This window comes from Mesitornis unicolor, unplaced genomic scaffold, assembly GCF_000695765.1.
Source record: "Mesitornis unicolor isolate BGI_N332 unplaced genomic scaffold, ASM69576v1 scaffold4143, whole genome shotgun sequence".
In the NCBI taxonomy this organism is placed as follows: Eukaryota; Metazoa; Chordata; class Aves; order Mesitornithiformes; family Mesitornithidae; genus Mesitornis; species Mesitornis unicolor.
Genome location: NW_010175215.1, coordinates 25 through 24,949, shown reverse-complemented (window position 1 = coordinate 24,949; position 24,925 = coordinate 25). Strand labels below are relative to the sequence as shown.

The following is a 24,925-nucleotide window of genomic DNA, read 5'->3' as shown; positions in this document are numbered from 1 at the left end:
ATGTAGTAGTCTTCACATTCACATGACTGCAGTCATACAGAGATATGGGCCAAATTACACTGGAATAACTGAAAGGGATATTACTGATGCTTTTTATTCGACCCTTTCTCTCACTCACAGAAATTCAAGCAGCCTGTAGTTTAATTAAAAAACTGAAAATGCTCCAAACATATTCCACCTATGAGTCATCTGTATAATCTACCCCTCAAGTGCATAATTCTGGATCAAATAGCCAAATAGATGAAACTTTTTTTTTCCTTACTGATTTTCAAGTCAAGTAAATTATGAATAATAAGAGAGCAAACTTTATTTGCAGCTGTTTGTACACGTAATACGCTTGTTAAGTCAACAGGACTAAGGCCAAGAGGGGATCTCTATTCGGGCCTCATCTTTTTAATGAAAAAAATTGTCCTGTGCTTAAAAGCAAAATTGCACATTTAATTTTGAAACATACTAAAACACATTGGCCTCTAAGAAATAAACACTTACTGATTTACAGGACTTCTTTGGCTCATCTGTACATTTAGTTATCTATCATGTAAGAATTCTCAGCAAAAACTAAACCGACAAGTATGTTTTAAAAATTAGGTAGCTAAAGTTATCATCTCAAGTTCAGCAGTGAAGTTTCTACCTATTCTGAAATGCTAAACCACAGCAATTCCTACTGACATAGATTTTCCAAGTTATTAAGTAATCTCACTTGTGAGAGCACTGAAAATCATCACCCAGCTGCCTTGACAAGATAGGTCCCAAATTCCACGATCTCTGAGACCAATTCATAAACTGCATGTCCCACTTGATTGGGGCATTCTGATTTCATAAGGAGAGATATTATGCATAATAAAAGATGTGCTTTGTTTTGTAAGTGTTCTGATTTTAGCTGGAACAGAGTTAATTTTCTTCACAGTAGCTAGTACAGGGCTATGTTTTGGATTTGTGACCAAAACCACATTGGTAACACAGGGATGTTTTCATCATTGCTGAGCAGTGCTTGCACAGAGTTAAGGCCTTTTCTGCTTTTCACTCCACCCCACCAACGAGGAGGCTGGGGGTGAACAAGTTGGGAGGTGACACAGCTGGGACAGCTGACCTCGATTGACCAAAGGGGTATCCCACACCATATTACATCATGCTGGGGGGAAGAAGGAGGAAAGAGGGGACATTTCAGGTGATGACATTGTCTTCCCAAATAACCACTACGCATGATGGAACCCTGTTTTCCTGGAGATGGCAGAACACCTGCCTGCCAACAGGAAGTGGCGAACGAATTCCTTGTTTTGCTTTGCTTGCACGCACAGTTTTTGCTTTAACTGTTAAACTGTTTTTATCTCGACCCTCAAGTTTTCTCACTTTGCTGATTCTCTTCCCTCATCCCGCTGGTGGGAGTGAATAAGTGGTTGAGTGGTACTTAGTTGCCAGCTGGGGTTAAACCATGCCAGTCCTTTTTGGTGCCCAGCATGGGGCTCAAAAGGTTTGAGATAACCACAGGTTTGTCTGGAATGTGCTAGATGGAATTTACAGCTGTGACTGCTCTTTAGCTGTTATTCAACAGGCTCCTGTGCCTGACACAGGGCTTGCTTGCTAACTGTATATTAGTCTAGTGCTCATTAGTGGCTGCTTTTTGCTTTCCACTGGTTGCACTTAGTGCTTACAGCACTTTGTTTTCAGTAAAAGTTGTTAAAAAATCCATTGCACGCACTAATCACTTCAGTATACAGGTCATCTTCTCCAAGCCAAACAAGTGTCAGCACTCTGTACAGTCATTAGGGAAAGGGAGGGAATTAAAATATCTAATCCTCTCTTGCTGCCCTCGGGTTAAATAAATTCATCTCTCAATATATAATCCTAACCATGGTCTTGCAGGGGTTCTATGTCAAATCCAATTTTAAGCAGAGGTTCCTGCATTTTCTGCTTCAAAGAAAAAGTAGATTATGTGTCAGAGACTCCAATTCAAACATCTAAGCCTTCCTGAACACAGTATATTCACTCCTACCACACAGCTTAAGGTCACCAAGACTTTAAAAGTAACAAGGGATGGTAAAAGCAGCAGAGCAGGTGCTGTTTCCTTAAAGGTAGCTGCCTTGCAGGACCACACTAGTGCAGTTCTGGTCAGCACCAAGGTTGCCTGCATGTTATTTTTTGCTGTTTAGAAAGAGGAGGAGATAAGGCGGCCCATGGCAGCTGATAATCCCAGAGCAGCGTGCTGCGCTCAGCTCTTCAGCTGTAACAGCCTGTGCCAGCCCTTTCACCTGCCTTAGGAGAAGTGTGTGTGCCTGGACTGTGCACCTTTTGCAGCATCTTCAGACAAGCTCCTGATCTACCACCCTGATGTGGGATGTCACCACTGTGGTAAGTTACTGTGACTTTGTTCTAAACAGTACAGGTTGTGACCATCATGCAGCACCAAGCGCAAGTCTCTAAAATGCTGACCAGGCATCTCTTCAGGTTATTTCCTGTTTTACCTTTCCCCTAAAAGGTCACCAAGCAAGTTACATGGAAATTATTCCACAAAAAACGAAGGACTAATTTGACAATAGGACACATCAATGTCACACTTGACAGAAATAGCTAAAAATACATTTGTTCTTACTGCTGGATAGCATTTAAACCTACACCAGCATTGCTAAGAACTTGTCAGAAGATCTGACATTTTTCTGCGGCTGACAGGAGCTGAAACCAGAGCAGCTGCGATTCACTGGATTCATGCAGAAAGGAGTATAAAAACCTATGCATTTTAAAGCCAGTTTGGCCGATTCAGTGATGGAGGAGAAATCTTATTGCTCAGTGGGGAACAAAGCCAAAAGCTGTTCTCTAGAGAAGCCGGTCAGTTCAGCAACATCTACATTGTCAGTTAAGCATGAGGGTAAGATTTTTCTCAGTTCACCTCACTGCCCTCCCAACCCGTCCACCCTATTTATACATAAAAACATGCCCAGTCCCAGAGTAGGCCATGAACAGAGCATTTACCAGGGGATGGGAAGGTGTTCAAGCACCCACACAGCATGAAAGGATGGGTCCAACCTCCTGTTGACAGACTGGGAAGCCCAGTACATCAGCAAGACCCCTGAACTCCACCTCCAGCCACAGTGTGAATGCTTTCAATCCAAGTTTAAAGCCAGGCTAAGAGCTAGCAATGTGAGCAGAGTGCATTTGGATTGCCTTATACCACATCCATCATGCAAGCCTGCCCACCACATAGCAGGGAAAAAAAAAAATCACCCCAAATTAAAAGTAATCATCAAACATTTGTGCAACACCTCAGTCCTCTGAAAAGTAAATTTCTGAACTGCCATACAGAGTCCAAACACTAAGAGTCATGTGAATATATGAGCTCCCTTCCTGATAGCCAAACACAGATCATTTAATCTTGGCCAGCATCTGTGGAAAACTAGAGGAGCTTTCGGACAGGAGTGGGGGTAAACAGGCCTGGCAGCATAGGGTAACTGGCTTTTGTCAAGTAACTGTTAAATACCTCAACCAGGTACAGGGAAATGGGTTCTCCCCATGCAGGGAGAGAGGAAGAGGACAGACAGTGCACACAGAAGCAATCTGCAGGGGACAAGGAGAACAAAATAACAGGAAATCACTGAATAAAATGTAGAATGGCACTTCAAAAAAACCCAAAACATTGGGGAGGGAGAGAGAAGAATGCCCCAAGCAGACTATTTTCAGTCCAAAATTCCTTTCGGCGTCTAACAAAGCTAAATGTATCTTAAAATACACTAATTTTGAGGAGACAGTGATAATTTTACCTATTTCCTGTAGATCCCAGCCATGGAGTGGTTGTTGGTCTCTTAGTCTGTATATACTCTAGCCAGATCATGAAAGCTCTGCACAAGCTGTTGTTCTGATCTGCTGGGAAATGTATATGGCCCAAAAAGTGGGTAACCCAACATTGCACTTAGGAGTTGTCCTGGTGGACACTTTCACATAAAATGCATTAACAGGTAGAAAGCTGTTACAAAACCTGTTTTCATTTGAATAATACTGAAATAAATAAACTCTTTAGTCAGTTATCTAAATTTGCTTGAAAAATCATCTCTAATGATCTTTTGCGAAATATATGAACATAAAGAGTAAAAGCGAAATTATATGCTTTCTCCCTTCCTTTCTTATGGTCTCTTCCATCATAGAAGGGAGCAAGACCACATAAAATGGCCTGTTGGGAACACCTGAGAGAGCTGCCGAATCTCCAAGCCAGTGTTAACCATAGGAGAACATGCCTACACATGGTTAAATATAGACACCACAGAGAGGGAAGCATTACTGGGTAACAAAGTTTGTTTTTACTGAAAGAGGTGAACTGTATAAATGTTTGACATTCATGCTGTATGAAGCTGACTTCCATCTAAATAGTCTGATCATTATTAAATGACATTTGGAATCACTGTGTTAGACTGATTCAACAAAGTAATCGTCGAGCCTCACAGTACTGAGACAACAAGCTTCTAAGAGACCTCACTTCACCATGTTTAAATATCAGATACATCGCTTTGCACTCTGCTGGGACTCAGGGGAATGCTAGTGCACGGATCACGAGATCCTGTCATTTCAGGATGCAAAATAATTGTGTAATAGATAGACGGAGAAAAGCAATTTGAGCTCAAAGTTTATCCAGCTTGAAATTCCTGGGGACTCTGAGTATATTTGAGAAGTATTTACATAAATGACCAAAAAGAAGGAGGAAATATGAAAAAAAATAAAAATGCTCACTGTCAGACTGTAGGTAAAAATACACACCTTGAATTACTGTACTACTGCATTACTAAGACTTTTTTGAAAACAAACAAACAAACAAAACCACCAAAACAACCCTATATTTCTGAGATAAATGGGGTATTAAAGTTCCAAACAGCCCTGGCTTCTGTTCTGCCATTTGTCTAAAAACTGTAAGTAAAAAGTTTGGAAACAAAGAAGGTTTAAAAATAGTAAGTCTTTAAACAAAACAAAACATAAAACAGGTACACATCACATGCAGTCATTTTTGTTCCAACTATTTAATACTATGAGAAGGCTTTGAAAAATCATAGTTCTTTAAGATTATCACCTGTTTCTGGTGTTACACATCTAAAGGGAAAAGTCAGCTATATATATCATGGTTCAGAACACACTGCAGGACCATGAAACACTTTCCCAAGGCAGTTAACATCATGCCATCCTGCAGTGAAAAAAGTATCAAAATAATCACAAGTTGGAAGCTGACTCTCTTGAATTATTTTTTTTCCTGCTGTTTCTTGAAGTTCTGACAACAGTTAAAGTAAAATTCAAGAAAAATGCCTGCAATTGTGGGGTTTTTTCCTGTATTCATTGTATATCATTGCCAGTTTTCTAACAATTCTTTTTTATAATGTTTTAAAGTAAATTATGTATCACTGTAATTTTTTTAACAACCTCTGCTACAATTATGGTATGCTGTTATTACAACAAGTCGAAAGTTTACACCAGGATGCAAGGTATTTCTTGAGCATCACCCCTTTAAACTGTCAGCACAAAAAACTATTAATGATCCAGCCAACTCTGGAGGAACAGGATTCAGCTGAAGCGTCTTGCAGCCAATAGACTGAAAATGCAGACTATGTCAATGACTAGTATTAACTGACTTGTTTTTGCCAGCTATTTAAGGATTGAGTGCTGTGCATTTAATCTAAATTATAGGGTTGATTTAAAAATAAACAAAACCCAAACCCAAAACAAAACAAAGAAACAACAAAAAAACCCCACAGAAGTAAAATTCCCAAATGATGAAGAGAAAACTAGAGGGAAAAAAGCAAACATATGAAACATTTTTTTCATAGACTGACCTCAATACCTTTACATAAAGGTAAAAATATTAGAGGTGTGAATTAAGAAAACAGGCCCATCTCTTGTTACTTTCAGAGTCATATGGATCAAAACAGTTTAGATCAGTAAAACAACAGAATCAGACCCGTCAAGGAATAAATAGGCATGCTACAGACTTTTCTGTTGAACAAGCAGATATGCAAACCCATAAAGCCATCTGCTACTAACCCAGCCTCCCATTCATGGACAGAAAAATCAACAAAAAAAATAAGCATTTTTCCAAATACCAGCCTTACAAAACAAATTATATGAGATGACTGAACTTGAGAGATAAAGAAAATGACTTCTTTCCCAAGAACAACCCAGTTGTGAAGGTCCTCACAAGACACAAGGCAGAAAGAAAAGTGATATTTCAAGAACAAGTCTCCTTTTCCTGTAGGCTAGGAAAGTGCATTAACCCACATGTCTAGAATTTTCAAGAATTTTCTGTGTAGCACACCCACACTATCCCCTGTTTATAGATGAAAAGCACCCAATAAAACTGTATTGTGACAAATAAAATCACCCTCTAAGTCTAGCTGTGAATAACTCTAAGTACATGACAGAAGAAGAATCAGAATGTTTTGTTTTAAACATAAGCTGTCCTCTTTAAATACAGAGTCTGGCACACAGCAATAGGTCAGAGTCTGGCATTTCAAAATCCTTACAGCTGCTTCTCAGGTCACCAGGGCTGAAACAATGCTGACAAAACTCTCAGCCACTTACACACACAGACCAGCCCATAAAAGATCTTCAGCAGTTGTTATTTTAACGTGCCCTTTTCCCTTCATTAACATTGTTATTCTGTAGTGTCTTCCAAACTGCCAATGTGAAAATAGGTTGTTTAAGGAGGAATAGTGCTGCCAAAAAGCCTACATGTCTTAACTTCCTTTACAATAAAAATACCTGTGGCCATACCGCAAGTGAAGGTTTTGTGAGGCTTTTTTCCAAGTCATGTTTCAACTTAGCGAACCTCAACTCTGTGGTACATGGCAATGTGCTGGCCATAACAACCCCCAGACCTTCTTGTGGCCCCAATATCTCAGAATGATCTCTGTAAGAGCAAAGGTGGCTGCTCAAAGCACTTGCAAACCCTGGATTCACTCACAAGATTCTCCCTTCTCACACCCTGATGACAACAGTACTGTGTTAGAATCCACTGGGAGACTACACTACTTGCAACTAGCTCAACATGTTTTGTGTGAAGACAGTACGGAAAAACTCATGTGGTTATAGAAAAGTATAGCTGCTCATATTCTATTACTATAACCACAGCTATATTTTTCCATGAAGTGCACACCCATGTACTGTTGTGCTAATTCAAGAGATCCTTAAGCTTGTAATTATGTATGGCTGTATGAATAATTATAACTCACATCTTTTAATTCTGCTCAGCTAGGAGTGCTAATGTCTCGAAAGCAATTTAATAAAATTTTAAAAGTCATATTAAAGTAACCAGTCACAAATAACAGTCCTTAGCACAACATAAACAACCTGTAACCCTGCATCATCTGATGACCACATGACTTCATATGTCCTTTCCATTTCTATTTTATTTCCATATTATTACATTTACTTGCAAAGTATTGTATAATTCACATACAGTACCATTTTACATATTAGCATTTTCAAATGTATTCCATGACACCTCCTTTTACTACATTTATATGCATATTTTAAAACCTTTCAGTTACTGATTTCACATCAGTAATTTTTCTCCCATAATCTAATTAATGTGCCCAGTAAGATCCAGTAGCTACTGTAAAAAGTACAGCTGCATGAAGCATGAGTCCACATTGTTGACTACAGTTTTCTATATTCAAAAGCTGTTCAAATTAAATTAGCAATATTACTATAAAACAGAAACTTTCTCCGAAGTGCACAAGTTTACTAAGAAACGGGGATAACCAGCAGATCAAATGCCACAAGAGTAAGAGCACACTGCAGCTGCTGTAATCTCCACGCTGCGCTGCACTGGGCCACGTACGACAAGAGGTAGAATGCACCTACCTGTGTTAACGTGTGAAGGTTACCTACCCAGGAGAGGGAGGATATAGAGGAGACCTTTATGATCAATGGAGAAATTGGGGAGAATAATCAGCTGGACATCTCTCCGACTTCAGAGACCCTAAACATCTAATTTGAACTAGAGCCTGAATTCAGCAGACCCACCAAAGAGACTCCCATTTTATTTCTCATTTATTCTAAGTGATCTGAAAAAACTAGATAAAGTTACAAATGCCCCACATAAGTAAAAGTAAATCCACTATTGTAAATATTAGAAAGCAATTGTAAAATACTCAAAGATAATTTTTCTTCCTTTAAGGGGCCTTTTGACTCTTTCATACCTTTCCTGATTTGCGCAAGCTATTCCCTGCCCCATCCCTATCCTTGGATGGGGTAAAAAGAAACAAAAATTCCTTCCTTCCTACCCTGCCTTTTTCTCCACTATCACCTATGACAATCCCTCTGATGCATAATGTTACATTATTGCATTTCAAACAGCATTCCCCAAGTTACTCCATTAGGAATATCTGTTCCAAAATTGGTGGCATATTAAGACTGAGGCATGTCTGAAGTCTTGCATCAGCACTGCAGAATTCTTATTCTAATATTGAGTAGTGTTATGAATAACTGTGTAAAAACTGTTATTATATTAACTTGCCTGTCAAGCTTCTTTCTTTCAAAGTGTTTCTTTTTCCTTTCTAAGACAAACTTCCTGAAATTAGTCAAATATAAATACCCAAATTCACAAAGCAATCCCCCGTAAGTATAAATGGAGTCTCATCAGTAGATTTTTCTGGAACTACACTCACAGATTTATTATTTCCTCCACACAGCTATTGTTTAAAAGATATTCAAGGGGCCTGTTTACTGAAACAAGTGCCAATTATGTTTTCAGCTGCACTCAAACTGGCTGCAACATGGGGCCACCATGCTAAAGGAGAAGAACGCCTTTATCAACTGCAGTTTGGGATACTGTAAACAAATTGATATAAAGCACCAGAAGATTTACACCAGTGTCAGCATTTCTTCTTCTGACTACGCAACTGAATATGCAAGTAAAACAAACAATATTTTTTTAAAAAAACAACAGTATCCTATAGCAACAATATAAAAGGTTAACATAGATAATCAGTTTAGTTTTACACCACTCTTCATCACACTGGTGATGAAGCTGAGCAGCTTCCTATAAATATGGAGAACATCAACTAGTGATATTAGACAAAGTCTGAATTTCCTCTAATCCTAAGTATACTTGAAGAGTTTTGTTGCAGACTCCTATGAGGCCAGGATTTAATCTCTTCACTTTTTTTCCTCATATGGATGTCTACACTGTGGTTGCCCTTGAAAGAACAAGATTTTCATTTAAATAATTTTATAGCATCTCCTGAAAGTTCTTTTGAAATAATCTCAACTTGTGAAATAATGACAACTTCCAACATGTTTTACACTCACAACTGTTTCTCCAGAATGGTATGGGGAGGAGCAGGGAAAAGTGATAAATATGAGCGTTCAAACTCAGCAGGTACCGTTCACTATACTTCAGAAGGCACTATGGGAGAACAATGAAGATGAGGCACAATTAACAGTTAAAAAACAAGAGCCTGTATCTGTTAATCTTCCCCCAAAATATATGAGGATCTACGTCAACCTCTAACTTTGGTGTCACATAAACTAAGAAGATAGACAAGTATTCAAGGACTGCATTTATAGAAGAAACATAGATCATGATCATTACAGTACAGTCCATCTTAATGTAAAAATGCATCCAATTTCTTTTTGATATGTTCAAAAGCATCTTTCCCCATATAGTCCATGCGCCCTTCTTCCCACTTTCTCCGTTCATCTTCTGGACTTGGTTCTTCTGGTTTGAAGTGAATAGACAGCTCCGAAAGTGAATGCGCAACTTCGTTCTGTGGGGAGAACAGTGGGAAAACAGTCATTTGGTTGTTCTCACTTCAGTGCTGTGAAGTTAAACCTTAAATGTCAAACTTCTGCTTTGTACAGCCCCAGTTAAAACAATAAAACTAACAGTATTCAAATATTCATTCTTGTTTTGTTAATCTGATCTCACTTTCTCATGCTTTTACTACTTGTTATAGCACCTTTGAACATACAAAACATTTATTTTGCTTGTCTTGACTCACCAACACAATGAGAATATTACAAACAATGTTTAGAGTAGAATATCTCCTACAATAAAGTGTAACCATGCATTTGTGCGATTTTTTTTTTGTCTTCCACAGGCTTTTATGTGAGCATAAGTTCCTAGAATTTTTGGTCATTTTTTTATCTGATTTTCAGTGAAATCAGTATTATTTCGCAGATATGAGGCACATTACCCACATAAATTAACTCAAAAGACTGGCACTACTCATTATATGGACAACTAGTTCATTTTGAATGATGGTCCAAATTGTGAAGCCTGCTTCGGTATCAAATTATCATAGGTGCACAAATGCAAGACACATTGTTAGTGATAACTGCAACCACATAAAAGAAGAACTGTGTCCATGTTTGACCAATGCCAGTAAAACCAGAACATCCCAACATTTACATCCAGCAATAAAGATGAAATGTAACAAGGACAAATCAAGGCAGCTACTGAAAATCTGCTTTCAGTACTACTCCAAGAGACTTTAAGGCTAACAACTCATCTCGTATTATAAAACAAAAAAAGTTAATCAGAATGGCCTTCCAGTGAAGCTCTTATAAATTCAATATAAAAATGTTTCAGAATGGAACTTAATGGGCAGGAATCAGTCTCTTAAACTGCCTAAATGCCCTGGAATATCCATTTCATCTGCTGTTTGGGGAAGATAAGGCACAGGACTTGCACAAGACCTGCACCTGCAGAACAGGTAAGGTATTTCAAACAGCCAAGATGACACTATATGCTTAGGCAACTGCCCCACCTGGGTCCCCCTCTGTACATTACTTTTAACATGAATAAACACTCTGAAGAGCATACTTGCTCCCTATATATGCAAATATGCAGCAGTATTTGGTATTTAATTTTCAGGCTTTGTGTACACATAATTGCAGCAATACATGAAGATTCCTTTCTTTACCATTGGCAAGCCTTATCAACAGCTTTGGATGCCATTAACAAGACGACAGGAATCATCATGTTTTTAGAAATTAATAATTTCAGCTAGGGCCCAAACACAGGAGCTACAGCTTCACCTACGGTTTTGTTTCTCAGTCTTTAAGTATTTCACTGTAGTGCTCCACAATCATACAAAAGGCCTTATTAGGGAAATGGCTATATCATGTACTTTACAGGATACAAGTCCTTGACACTCTGTCACCCCATCAACGCCAAGTCTGGCACTGCTGTCACACTGCCCACAGATAACTGTAGTGCAAGAGCACAAAGGAAAGCCTGGAAGCTTAGGCTCCATGCCTGACCCACTGTACCTTCATTTTCCACTTGGAAACATTAGTTCAGCAGATAAACAAACCAACCAACCAACCTCCAGCAGAACAAAAGAAATCCAAACACCTTTGCTTGTATTAGTATTGGAGAGCTAAAATTAATACCATGCATTTATTACTTGGGGGCTTGCACAGGAAAACAAAGATTTAAAAACTAGAAGTTTTTAAAAGAAAACTAGAAAGGAATCACACTCCAGTATTAGAAGCAAGTAAGGAATTATAGAGCTAAAAGATTAAAGAATTTATTCGCACTTTGCACCATAATTAGTTGAGATTTCCAAAATTATGTTGGCAGCAAAGGCATGCATGCAATTATCAACAGATGTACAATGCAGAAAGCTACATGTACCAGTTCTGAGGTTTCCTGAAACGCAGGATGAAATACAAGTTGTTCTGAAGGTCTGTCAGGCTCAGAGAGATGGATGTTAGAACCGCTTTGTTCAACTTCACGTACAGGTTGCTAAAATACAGCCACTGAGGTTTTATTAGGAGAATATTTTTTCATCGTTTCTTTATCATGAGAGTTTATACAATACAAATCGATTTCATTCTTAGGGTAGAGTAAAGCAGTGAATGGGAGGAAAAGGAATGAAACACATTATCACCAAGGACAAAATTCATCTCACCCAGCATCAGCTATCAAAATGGCATTGAATCTAAGCTCCTACTATAATCAATCTAGGATAAGTACCTCCAGAGGGCAGCTCATCTCATTCTAAAATAGGGTCAAGAGTGGCTGTCATTCTTCAGTGACTACAGAAACAGCCTGAAAAGGTAGCTTACAATAGATACCTACCATTTGTGAGGCCAAACTTCAACGAGAAAAATCTCATTTTAAGATAACAGCTTGTTCTGTAACTCATGAGCTCTTACGTGTATAGAATGAGAACAATGTATGCCAAAATAGAGTTAAAATAGAATTCTCAATAAAAACCTGCCCCAAGTATTTGCCTTTGCTAGATGTCAAAATGTAAATGAGTAAAGAGACCCCATTCTGAAGTCTCTTCCACCAAAACCAAAACAATCGCATAAGACTACTGAAGCTAAGCAACAAAAAGTGGAACAATGGTATTCCTAAGTAAGAAGAGAATCAGGTTGTTCATTTCCAATTAATATGATTTTCTGATAATCCAATCCTACTGCACTATAATTTAAAAAATAAAATAAATTTAAATTTGAATAGCACTAATTTAAGTGAACGCTATGATTTTTTTTATTTGTTTTTTTTTAACCCCAAACAAACATCTTGAATTTGTGTCCCTATTTGGTTTGGGCATTTCCAATGAAGTCAGATGCATGAGGTGCACAATCTAATACATCCTTTGCAAATAAATTATTCTTTAAGTTATAGAGCTGAAAGGTCTGCCATTTTCCTTCATGCCCTCCATACTCAGAGTGGAAAAGAAAGGAAGAAAGACTACGATTTTACCTTATGGAGTAACTAGAGGAGATGAAGCACTGAACATAATAAAAACTGTCTTCACCTTACTAGAGAGTAGTCCACAAGTTACAACAGTAGATGACATTAGAACATTAATTTTATTTTCTCCCAATTTTGCCTTGCTGTAGCATGGGTTATCATACAGCACGTAATGTCTCACACCTGCAGAAACATTGTGTTACTACATCCAACTTAATTCCTGCATAAAATAAGGGGACTCCATGTAACAGAAACCCTCAAATACAAACACACAAATATAAGAAGAGTGACAAAGGAACCAGGACCCTGCAATGTTTATCAGTGAATTCTTCTTCTTGCTCAATTCACAGAAATTTGGGAACAGTTTTCCGAGTCAACTCTTCAGGAGAAAAAAAAAGTAATTTCTACAGAGGAGTGACAGAAAGGATTCTAGTTTTAAATATATTCATTCATAGGAGTAATAATTCAATTCAAAAGATTACTTTGGTAACAGATTTTTTATTATATTCCACTTTATTAAGTACCTAACAACTTTCAATAAACAATCTCTTTGTAAAATTCAATGAAAACTCTTCCCACTTCCAGACATATCATGCATGCGTGACTAAAGAAAATAAATAGTCTTTAGACTGCTTCTGATGCCAGCAAGAGAATTCCATAGCTACAGCTAAATTGAAGATTATATAATCTCCTACATCAGAAGCATAATTAAAAAAAATAATCTCATTTTAGTGTAACGTTTTACTTTATTACTGCACATCATAATATACAACATACTTACAGCTTTGAAAGTGACTTCCTCATGTGAACTCGCTGTGGGATATATTTCATGTATCTGCTCTGGAAGCACAGGCATTTGCAGTGAATCGGCCACAGAAGGACTGACCTTTTTCAATATAATTTCAACCCCATTGAAGGTGTGCTAACAAAAACAAGAACACCTCACCAATGAAATGTCATTTTGCAGGAAATTAATACCTTATTTACAACAGTTTTACTTCGTTACAGGGATCTCAGCATTAAAGGAATAAGTTAATAAAGTAAGAAGTTTGTGGTCCCAGTTTCAGAGCATGTTACAACTTAGATTTTTGCACTTGTCAGTATGTAAGCATCATCAGGAGGTAATGCTAACAGGTACTTCCACCTTCATGTTACCATGGCTGAAATATTTCTTTACTATGTAATTTCTTAAAAATTAAAACATGTGAAAGTATGAGATCAAAAACTACCCATTCTTTCCTCTGCTTTCCAATTTGTCATGAGGTTAACAAACCAAATTCCTCTCTCGAGCTTTGATGATAATTATCCAACTGATCTTATGGGACTATGCAATTAGTTCTATGATGGTAGTAGTCTAATATTAAAAAAGAACATTAAGAAAATATTTACATATGCATAAAAGTGATCTAAGTTGTCGTGTCTAGAAACAAAATTAAAAATCATACTTCTCCTAGTCATTACTTATTATAAGCTGCTGATCTCCAAGAAATCATCTGTTTATCAATAGACTTTTTATTCTATTCATGGAAACCATGCATTGCTGCACTTCCTTTGAAGAAAAGAGCTCAGAAAATGCTTGATGACATATAAGTACTGTATGTAACATCCTAAATGTAATTAACACTGTCTTTGCAAATATGATTTATATGCTATGATCTCCAGAAAACAACTTATACTGCAGTACTGAAGAGATAATCGTACTATAGTTCAAGGGCTAGTTTGATGGTCTACATCAACTTAGCTTCAAAAAATTCACGAGTCTGTTTCATAGCCAGATTATGACCTTGTCTGGCTAATTTGTACTACATTTTGTATTTAATTTGCAGAATCCAGACACATACATTCCCATACAAACTCTTCATTCATTAAGAAGGGGGCTAGAAGAAATCCTTGGAAAGCCAATAGTACTAATCCTTCCTAAACTACGAGTTTTGATGCTTTTGGAAGCAATCACTGCTACTACCAACCAACAGATACTATGCTTTTCCATGTAATTCCTTCCTCTAGCTAACATATAATTTTGAGATTTCTTATTGCAATTCCAACATGTTCCCTCTAACTCATTATTAGTTACCTTGCATTCCTCAGATTCTGATTCTTCCATCTTCTGAAGTTTTTCTAACAAAGGCAGTATACTGGCACTGTATATATTCCACCAGAGGGCAAGAAATGACAGCTGATGAAAAGATCCAGCAGTGGTGCCATCCTGCATAACTCTTTTTGTTTGAAGGTTGTATTTGTAGTTCCAGGGCTTTGCTGCTCCCAAGAAGTGAACAACTTTGGCATCTCTACCAAAACTGTAGAGATTAAACATACAGGTCTAAACATTATTTTTTTTTAGCCTATATAAACTGATAAAGAAACATGCTCTCTCTCACCGGTGAGATAATTTCAATGTTTTGCAACTGCAACCCATTCAATATGAATATATATATATATATAAAAATAAATGTTTATCTCATTAGATACTTTAAAGTATCCTGTTTAGCATACAGAAAACAAAAGGCTGTACTGCCATTTGCTTCCAGCTGCTGATTCTAGTAGAAAAATTCATGAAGGAAACCAGTACCATTTCCAGTCCTCCTGCATACTCTGTTAACAAACAAATATATACCACTTCAAACTATGATTCAACAAAATTGGTTATTCCTGGTCCCATATTAAAAATTACTAATAAATACACTGTCATAAGTTCACCTTCCAGTAAGAGTGTTTTGTGCAACTGGAAAAGTAATTCATGGCACCCTAAAAACCAACTTGTCTTCTGCCAGAAAGTTTTCTCTAACTGCATTGTCTGAAGTCATATAATCAGTGGCACAAGTTTTGTTTCATGGAAGAACTTAAGAAATGGCTTAAAAAAGTGAAAAAAACCCAAAACCCAACTATTTCCCCATAGAACTTATGGGAAAAGAAGGGAACATCTTTCAAAGTAAAGCTGTCAAAACCTAATGCTGAAGTCACATACAGCTTTTCAAATGTGAGAAAAGTTTCTCTGAAACAACATCTGAGACAGTGTAGCCAACTCTGGGACTGCCTCTGTGTCCAGATGCAAGACATTCATATTGCATTCAAGCTGCTACTGCACGATTTTGACATAACACCATTTGTGACTACTGTAATTTATGATCGACTGAATTTGCCATTATTCCTCTCTCTTATAATGGAATGTTTGTTAACAAACTACAGAAGTCAGAAGTGTTATTACTTACTGATTAAAAGCAGGAACGTAGGTGTATACAGCACTACTGCTTAAGTTATAAAGGAAAGGTAAGTGTTTGCCAATATCTGCTGTTGCCCAGTTGCTGAAGAAGCTATTCAACAAGCCTTGATCACCCCCTAAAGAATATAGAAAAAAATATTATCATAATTATGCATACACTCAAATTTACATCAAAATTTCACATCCAAGGATGGGAACAAGACTTGTGTGTTCATGAGACTGCAACTTGGACTTGACAATATGGCCACATGAGCAGGTACAAGCGAATAATACCTGATCCACTCCGATGCAAGTTCAGTGTAAATGGAGTCCTATTGTAATATATGAAGAAAGGAGTATGAAAGGGTTTTGGTCTCCCTCAGGGCAGAAGTCTGAAGATCAGTTGTATTTCTCCCTCCTAAACCAGACAGCAAAATTAAAACTTACTGAGCAAGATTTAGACACAATGTCCCTTCATTGCCCTTTTCTGGGAAGCACAGCCCACAATGAGCAAATGGATCTTAAGTACAGTGTAAGAGGCAAAGGTCTGCACCTTCAGTTTTTGTGGGGGCACAACTATGTGAAGCCCAGAGAACTCCTGCCTGCCTTCATTCTGCCAGACACCATGGAAGCTACAGGAAAACAGCTTACTGAGAAGGAATCTAATGTCTTGCACTTCATCTCTCATGCCTTGTCCCTTACCATCAAAGCTGCCATGTTCAGCAGCAAACCGGAGCAGCAGGTTGTAAGTTTTCAAAGAAGGTCGGAACACAAATACTCCACTATTAAAGCAGTCAGGCCAGCCAGAATCAGGAGCTGCTGAAAACTCTTCTCGATCAAACAATTCATCAACATTGCAAAGCACCTTAGAGACACCAGGAAAAAAAGAAAAATTGTTAGAGCAAGTGTCTTTCTAGAGCATAAGTAGCTAAATCAGTACCAATGGAGTAAATCGCTAGTTTGACCAAGTGCATAGCTTGCAGAACATAAAAACACTGGCAATGCAAAATATGCTAGGGGTAAGAACCTCTATCTTTAATATAATAAGGTAACACTGTGGGTACCCATGATTTCTCTGATAGAAGCACAAACCCTATGAAATTACTTCATGAGCCTCAAAGACCCTCCAGAAGGTCCCTTTAAATATTATAACATATAATTATAATATATAATTTTAAAACTGGCCTGCCTTTCTGTCCAGAGTAAGTTCAAACAGAAGCATATGACAGAGATCTATTCTAAACATATGTCAGAAGACCACTTGCATAGACTGTGTTTATGATCTCTCTTGAGGACAGTCCTGAGGTTACTTTCAAAACAGGGTTTCTATACAGCCAGCAAAACTGTGAGCATTGTCAAAACTTGCCAGCTGGAGCTCCTGTAACCTTGTGACCACCAGGCAAATCTGGTCACTTCATAGGCCAGTAGGCTACCTGACGAGGACACATCCCACACTCAGAGTAGCTCTTCAAGACAAACGTTTCTACAGCTCCCGCCTTGCTCACCAAAGTGTCTGCATCCATGAAGACACACTTGCTATAATGAGTAAGAGTCCAACAGTGAAGTTTAGTAAAGGTCACACCCAGTTCTGGCCTTTGCATCAGAGCCAAATGGACTGAGTCAGCACTGTCAAGCACATCCACCTCGATTACTTCGTCAAACACGCTGCAGAGGACAGACCTACCAGAGCAAGCAGTGGAGAAGAAGAAGGGAGTTTAGAGAGGTTCATCAGAGTTCACTTCTGGCATGAAAACAGTGACACATAGCACAATATTTTTTATGACAATAACAGAGGCTAGACTCATTAAAATGAGAAGTCAAAAGTGAAAAGTCCTTGTAAACATTCTGCTGAATTAGCAGCTATCACATCAGGCCCTTCCACTACGAGACCAGTACATCTCAAATGCAACAGGTGCTGTATGGAGGAGAAACCAACTCTTATTTTAGTTACTTAATCTCCTATAGAAACACTAACAGAAATTAAAGCAGCTTTCATGCAGCACAATTGTCTCTGAAGAACAGCACCGCACTGTGTTCCCTGTGTGGCGTGCAGGATGTGGCATGCACTGCCAGTGCAGTCATTGCAGCTGCCCAAGTAAATGCAGCTTCAAAACTGCACCTTTTGAAATGAGCAATACATACTTGCTCACTTCTACAAATCATATCAAATGAGACTTTTAGGAAGACATCTTTTTTTCCATACATATCTTACATGGGAATTTTAAAGGTGATATGAAAGTAGGTAATTTTCCTTCAAGACACATGAAAAAAGTCTTTTAAACACAGCTTACTTATTTATGTGACACCATTAACTACAAAGTCCTGGATATCAGACAAACACAGAAAAAGAAAAGGTTGTGCTGATTATCTAGATTTCAGAGTCATTAGCTTTTGCTTGACTTATCTTCAAGGACCAGGAAAAAAACTGGGAAAGAATTAAGAGTAGGTACAGATTTTTAGAAGCATAGGTCAGTGATACACTTTTTAAAAAAGTTATCCTTGATTAAAAATAGGTATTATAAAGGCTTTTCCCCTCACTGAATGGGAATGAAAAAACCGATGGAGTTAGTATCCACCCAAGTGTCAAATATATGCAGTATTCGCTCAGGAAGGTTACAGTTTTTGAAGAAAATCCATACTCTACTCTGTAAAAACAGATTTTTATACGTCTAATCACAGCAAAAATGGGAAGATATGTTTCTTGAGCCAGATGCACAAATACTTTCACATGGCATACAGAAATCAGGAGCTCACACTTCCTAAGCCACAGCAGAACTAGGAGTTTAAGTAGTTATGGTGTATTATATTCCTTTTAATAAGCAACACAGTTCTCCAAGTAACAGGGCTTGAGTTCAACAGATCTAATGATATTTCCTTACATGCAAATCTGTAGTGCCTGTAAAATCACAGCCCAAATTGGAAAGTGATAAAAAAGAAGCAAAACTAAATTAAATAAGCATTATAACAGTGTACCAGTATTTTAAGAAGATTATCATGTGAAACTGAGCCCCTAAGGTTTTGGGGGAGTTTTGATGTCACAGGTGGTTACATATCTTGCTCTTTCTAAAGGAGAAACACTAGGGAAAAAAAACAGTAGTGCCTTTAGTTTGGCTCAGAAGCAAGACACTAAAACCTTAGTTCCCAAACTTTCAGCTTATGTTCCCAATTACGGGCTTAAGACAACTTCCAGCCACAAGCTCGACTTCTGCGAGTTCTTATTAGGCTTATGATCTTAACATGGATGTTATTTGAGACGTCTCTCAGAAATCGCTAGCCAAGGGGGAACTTCTAGACATAATGCTGTAACATCCATGGGAAGCCTATTAAAATCTTTCATGCTTCCACATTATCACCCTCCAAAAAATACATGATTCCTTACCTCATCCCACTGGAAACCTCTGGTGTAATTAGTACTGCCAATTTTCTAGATGTCGTATGGTTCCTCAATGACTGTCCGAGAACCAGAGCACCTTGACAGTACACATCATCAGTAGCAAGGGTCACAAAGGCTTGATCTGTTACTGTAAGCAAATATTCAGAAGAGTCACTTTACCACTTTAACATAAGCTCTTTTGGCAGGTTCCTACAATCTCCCTCCGCCAGCTAACCAACAGGCTGCGGCTTATAGCAACCTGCAGTTCCCATGATAAGCTCTTTTCTTTCCCAAACTCCCTCAGAAGACACAACTGAATAGAAAATCCAGTGAAAGCGACTGCAGAATATGTATTTCTGAATTTTGTTATTTACATAAAAACAAAGTTTTTGGACTAGCCTTAAACAAATAATTCTCTAAGTCTTATTGCCTAAACATAATGTCAATCAAATAAGCCAATCGTAAATATTTAGATTTTACATTTAACTAACATAGTATGATACAACTGATAAGGAAAATGTTCCTGTTTATACAGTGTTAAAAGCTAAGGAAACAACAGGATGTTAAGTACTAGCCAGAAATGTCCTTCTTTCCATGACCTCACTGAATCAACCCAACAGGCATTTTCCTTTGCTCTCTCCTCTTTGTACTGAAGTAACTGGTACTGGCTGAACAAATGCAGAGAAATTGCTATTGAGATTGGTACAACTCCCAGAAGCTAAGGATCCCCACCTCAACTAACTCCAGGAAAAACAGGAGTGTTCTTCATTGTCAAGAAACACATGGGGAAAAAATGTTACAATAAAAAAAGAAAGCAAGCTACACTCCTGCACAAGAGCAGACATAATGTATTTTGTAGAGATACCAGGCCCGTGACAGTGTCACCAGGGGCTGCTGCTTCAGCTCTGCCCTCTGACAGAACCACAGTTATCAGGGCTCTCCTGGAGAGAGCCAAAACCTACGATTCAGCAAGGTGAACAGCATCCTCAGAGCACAAGGAAGACCTCATCTTTCTAGGCTGCAAAATTAACCAGAACAAGATGAGCAGGTCACACAGATGAGGGGAATTCCACTGAGCTCCACAGAGCTTCAATAAATACTTGTGTTGAACTAGTTGTTTAAAACCACCATCATCTTAAGGGACAAGTAATTATGTTAAATAAATTAAAGCAACCAAACAATAACAACTGAAACACCCTGTCATACAGTTTCCAGGCTTCAAGAGAGACACAAGGAAAGAATCTTGCAGACAATGCAACAAGTGACCTCATGGCTGCCTCAGCCAGCGGCTGTCAAAATGAATGGGTTCAAACCTCTTACCTAACACCAAGGCATGCAATGAAGTACGGTTGATGCCCATGACAAGTTCTCAGGTACCAAGTATTTTCATTTTTCAAGTCCTCCAAATCCAGAGCAGAGCACAGACTCACTGGTGCAGTTTTCTTCCCCTTTTTTTGCCCTACCTTCCACTCACCTCCAGCCAGACCTGAATTCAAATCAAGCACACACACTTTACGTCTGCTGACACTGCAACAGATCCCTGCACCTCAGAAGAACCCCAGTAGTGGTAAATTTGACCAAAAATATGGAACCATCCATTCAAACTTAAAATAGTCTGCAGATACCTCAGCTAAGCAAACCCAAGTAACTTAACATTTTTAATCACAGTTTCCAGAAGCAAATTAAAAAAAGCTTTCAAATCTCCCATTATTAAAACGGTTCAAGCAAGTTATGGGTGTTCTAGAAAGCAGTGAATAAGGAGTTGCTTACATGGAGTGGTTTAAAAGGACAGTTGTGCAATAAACTGCTCCTACTGCAGTTTTCCAAAAGGTTAAACGAATAAATATAAGCACACATTAAGAAAAAAAAAAACCAAACAAAAAAAACACCAAACAAACAAAAACAACCCAACAAAAACCGTTGAAAGCTACTTTAGTAATAAAATTATTCTCAGAAGACACAAAGACACAGCAAAGAAAAGCACTTTTGTGTTAGGAGACAGAAATCTTTAGCCAAATGAAGGTAATAAAACAACTACTGAGAGGAACGTGGGAGGTAGGTTAATACAAAAAGCAAACTGTGAAACGAGTGGGAGTTTAAATCTTAAAATACTGTTTTAAATAACAACCACAAAACTGAACATGTAATCTTCTTATTGCTTCTGCAAATTCTTTTAGCTACAGAAACTGAATCTTTACATAAGTAATACATCTAAAAATACGTCAGCTACTCATCAAATAGCTCAGCAAGCTTGTATGGCAAATTACCACATCCTACATATGCTTTCCTGCCCAGTACTTCTCAAGCTGAAGTTATGGCCAGAACCACGAGGAAGCAAACTGCCAAACATATACAGCTTCTAAGACACTCTTGCTAATACTGCACATAGTAAAGAAACCAATTGTCTGCTTTGAGAATCGAATGTGGGATACATATTATGTCCTTCTTAATAGCGTGAATCATTACAGAGACAATAGATAATGAAATATTGACTGGAACCATGCAACATAAAATTATTTCTGATACAAAGAGCATGTCCAAGCTATTTTAAAATTGTACAGTGGCATCACTAATCCATTAAGGAGCCATAGGGGGTTTAAAATCAGTACCTGTTCTTTCATCTAATCCTTGTTTTCAAGGAAGAAGTGTTACTTGACTTGCCTCATTTATAATGTTCTTTGGAACAATGTTCCTATAAATGTATGTTTTATAACTGAAGAATAAGGATCAGATTTCCATACAGACTTGTGAAAGTGAACCTTTTACCTGAAAATTCACATTTACCTGAAAACAAGGACAATGGTGGATTAAATCTAATGCACGCAAGGTTTCACTCACTGACTTTAAGCTGCAAAAGAAGATTTGATCTTTAAATTTGAAAGCCAAAGGTGTAGGTATTAAAAAAAATAAAAATCCAGTTGCAATTAATTTTTAAAGTGTCAAGTGCAGATCTATGCATAAATTTAAATTCTTTGTGCTGAACAATAGGATTTTCACCCAGTGAAACCCAGTATTACGTTTTCAAGTAAATTGTTTTCAAGCTGTGGAACCCTCTGGCTAACACCACTGGCCCTTAGTGAATTATGAGAAAAGTAAGTGTACGATTAGATTCGCACTAAAACCACTTCATACGAATCTACAAATCTGCTCATTTCTCTTGTCTGGATTACCACACAGCACATGAAGGTGCAAATTTAGAAATCACTATCATCATCAGTGGCTCCTCAGTTTTAATACCTAACAACAGTTTATCAGAACAAACCAAGGATTTTCAAGCTAATAACTCTGGCGAGTTGTTTTAGAGCCCGCTCTGCAGTGGGCATACCACTCTGCAGCAACACAGAAGGGACAGCAAAAGTAACGTGAACCACTACTGTCAGTGTGATTTTATGTGAATCTCGTTAAGATTTTTTAGCCAAGTTTACCAACTTCTTATGCTACTTACTCATAGGAGTAGTACCTCTGACAACACTGCCAGAAGCAAAATTCTTCAACAGGTCTGAAAATCAAGTCTAGGGCAGCTAAAAGCCTTACTTAGAATCCACACCATCAAGCAGACAGGGTGGTGTTCACTTTGATGTTCAAAGGGAAATAAAAAAAAGAAAAGAAAAAACAGAGAGAGGGAATGAACAAGCACCAGGTATCCACTGAGAATAAGAACCGACTCACAATAACAAGGACTGAATGAACAACATGCACCTGACAGCTTCAAGCCTAGTCTAAGTAGGGCAGGGGTTTTTTTCTGTAAACCAGCAGACATAGCTTTTTTAACATTTTTCAGTTGTTCTTCTGATAGATAAAGGATAAACATGCTCTAGCTGTGGCTACAGTAGCAACTCAAAATTTACCAAGCTGCCCACTCCAAAACTGCAATAGGAGACCAGAGACTTATATGCTACAACTTTCCTACAAGCGTATTCTAAATAACACATCACCCTCTCATACATAAAAATAAAAGCAGATCAATCAATAGCTAAAAGCCTCCAAGAGGCTGGTTAAGTCAACCAACATTGTATATCATTGCTTTCTTAAATTTCTCCCTGGTACCATCTGTTGCCTTTTTGTCACCTTCACCTCCAGCCACCACCTGCAGGAGGGGCAGGCTGCAGTCTGGACCTGTGCCCGCAGAGCCCAAAGCACCTTTCTAAAATCCCCAGTGACAATGACATAACACAGCCCCAACTCGCATCACATTTTCTAACAACAAGTGTTACCCCCTCTCCCTACACACCTTCCCCCAGAAGAATGTCTCAGTGAAGGTGTGTTACACTACTGCAAAGATAAAGTAAGCTACAGGCCTCCTCACTTCTCTAACCTAGCGCAACCGTAACAGAAGCACTTGGAGCAGAAAGCTCTGTTCCAGCTGACAACCACAACCTTAAAAGCAGACAAGAAGTATCTTAAGTAGGTAAAATGAATAATGATGTCAGACAATAACTTGAGTCAGCCCACCATTAGAAATTATTACATAAGTTTTCAGCAAAGAGGCAGTTCTTGCCATAGTAAAGAAACTACAGTTGGCAGTTTTTATTCCCATGTTTCCTCAGTCTGGGTCCAATAGTAGAAACATTTACATTACTGATGAAGATGGCACAACCAGCACCTTTACACAGGCCTTCTTATAACAGAATGTAAATTGCCATTTGATGGCATGCAGTATTTCTCTTGGTCTAACAAAGTTCTGCTGATCCAAAACCAGATTCTTTCTAATCCTTCATTAAAACAACACTGAATTTTGGTAGAGAGGATTACAACTGTTAGCTTGAAAGGCTACGAGAAGAGGACTTGTTTCTCATTTTGTGTAGCTTTTACTAGGAATCTTTCCATTAAGAAAAGTTACATTCTGCTTCAAGACTCTGCAATTTTGTTATTCAACAGTCAATAAATGATCTTTATGAAAAATCAAATGCAGCAATATTATAACATGCAAACAATTATGATACGTAGCACCTAAAACTAGTTCTAAAATAATAAAATAACAGCTTGAAAAAAATAAGTAATTGTGTAAGCAATCCAAAGTCAGCACAGAGGACTTGATACATTGTGTTTCCAGTCCTTCCACCCCCATTTAAAAAAAAACAAACAACAAAACACCACCCAAATAAACCAAACAAAACCACAATCCTCTAATCCTTTAATTTGCAGACTCCCTTTCTGCATCTTCCTCCATCGCTGAGGTGCCACCTACATGAATCCAAACTCAGGATCCACCAGGCCAAATGCCCGAGGAGGTACGTCTGTGACACCCTTCAAATAGTCCAACAAACCCCACTTCAGGGGGCTGCTGCCCAATTCATCCCTCAGTTTTGAGAGCATGTTCAAAAAACGAAATGGCCCCTACCTTGACTTCATGAGGTTAGCCCTAAACCAGTCTCTCACAGCTTTAAGGTTAACTGAGTAAACCAGTACTGCTGCTAGGTAGGAAGGGACATGAGAAAAGTTTCTCTGAACCTGCCTCAGCTGGGGGGCCCTGGTCTGCTGCCCCCAAGGCCCACCTGGAGAGCACGCAGAGGCCTGGGCAGGCCACTCCGTGCATATAAGCAGAACGCATAAATGAGTTTAGCTCTTTCACCCCACCAGTCAGATGGTTTAAACCCTAATCTGCAGCTGCTAATTACAGCACAGCACTCTGCTGATAACGAAGCAGCGGAGACCCTCGCCCTCACTGGGG

The 24,925-nt window shown here is 38.3% G+C and overlaps 1 protein-coding gene across 1 annotated transcript; it reads right to left on the bottom strand.

Annotated features, from left to right (window-relative positions):
* Positions 1-9,526: 9,526 nt before the first annotated feature.
* LOC104538184 (glycogenin-2-like) lies at positions 9,527-19,397 on the bottom strand. The gene is made up of 7 exons (XM_010181292.1): positions 19,261-19,397; positions 17,387-17,561; positions 16,584-16,746; positions 15,892-16,018; positions 14,757-14,979; positions 13,464-13,604; positions 9,527-9,737 (listed from the first exon to the last, which is right to left on the bottom strand). The coding sequence occupies exons 1-7, from the start codon at positions 19,263-19,265 to the stop codon at positions 9,576-9,578; spliced, it is 996 nt and encodes a 331-aa protein (XP_010179594.1). The 5' UTR covers positions 19,266-19,397; the 3' UTR covers positions 9,527-9,575.
* Positions 19,398-24,925: the final 5,528 nt, after the last annotated feature.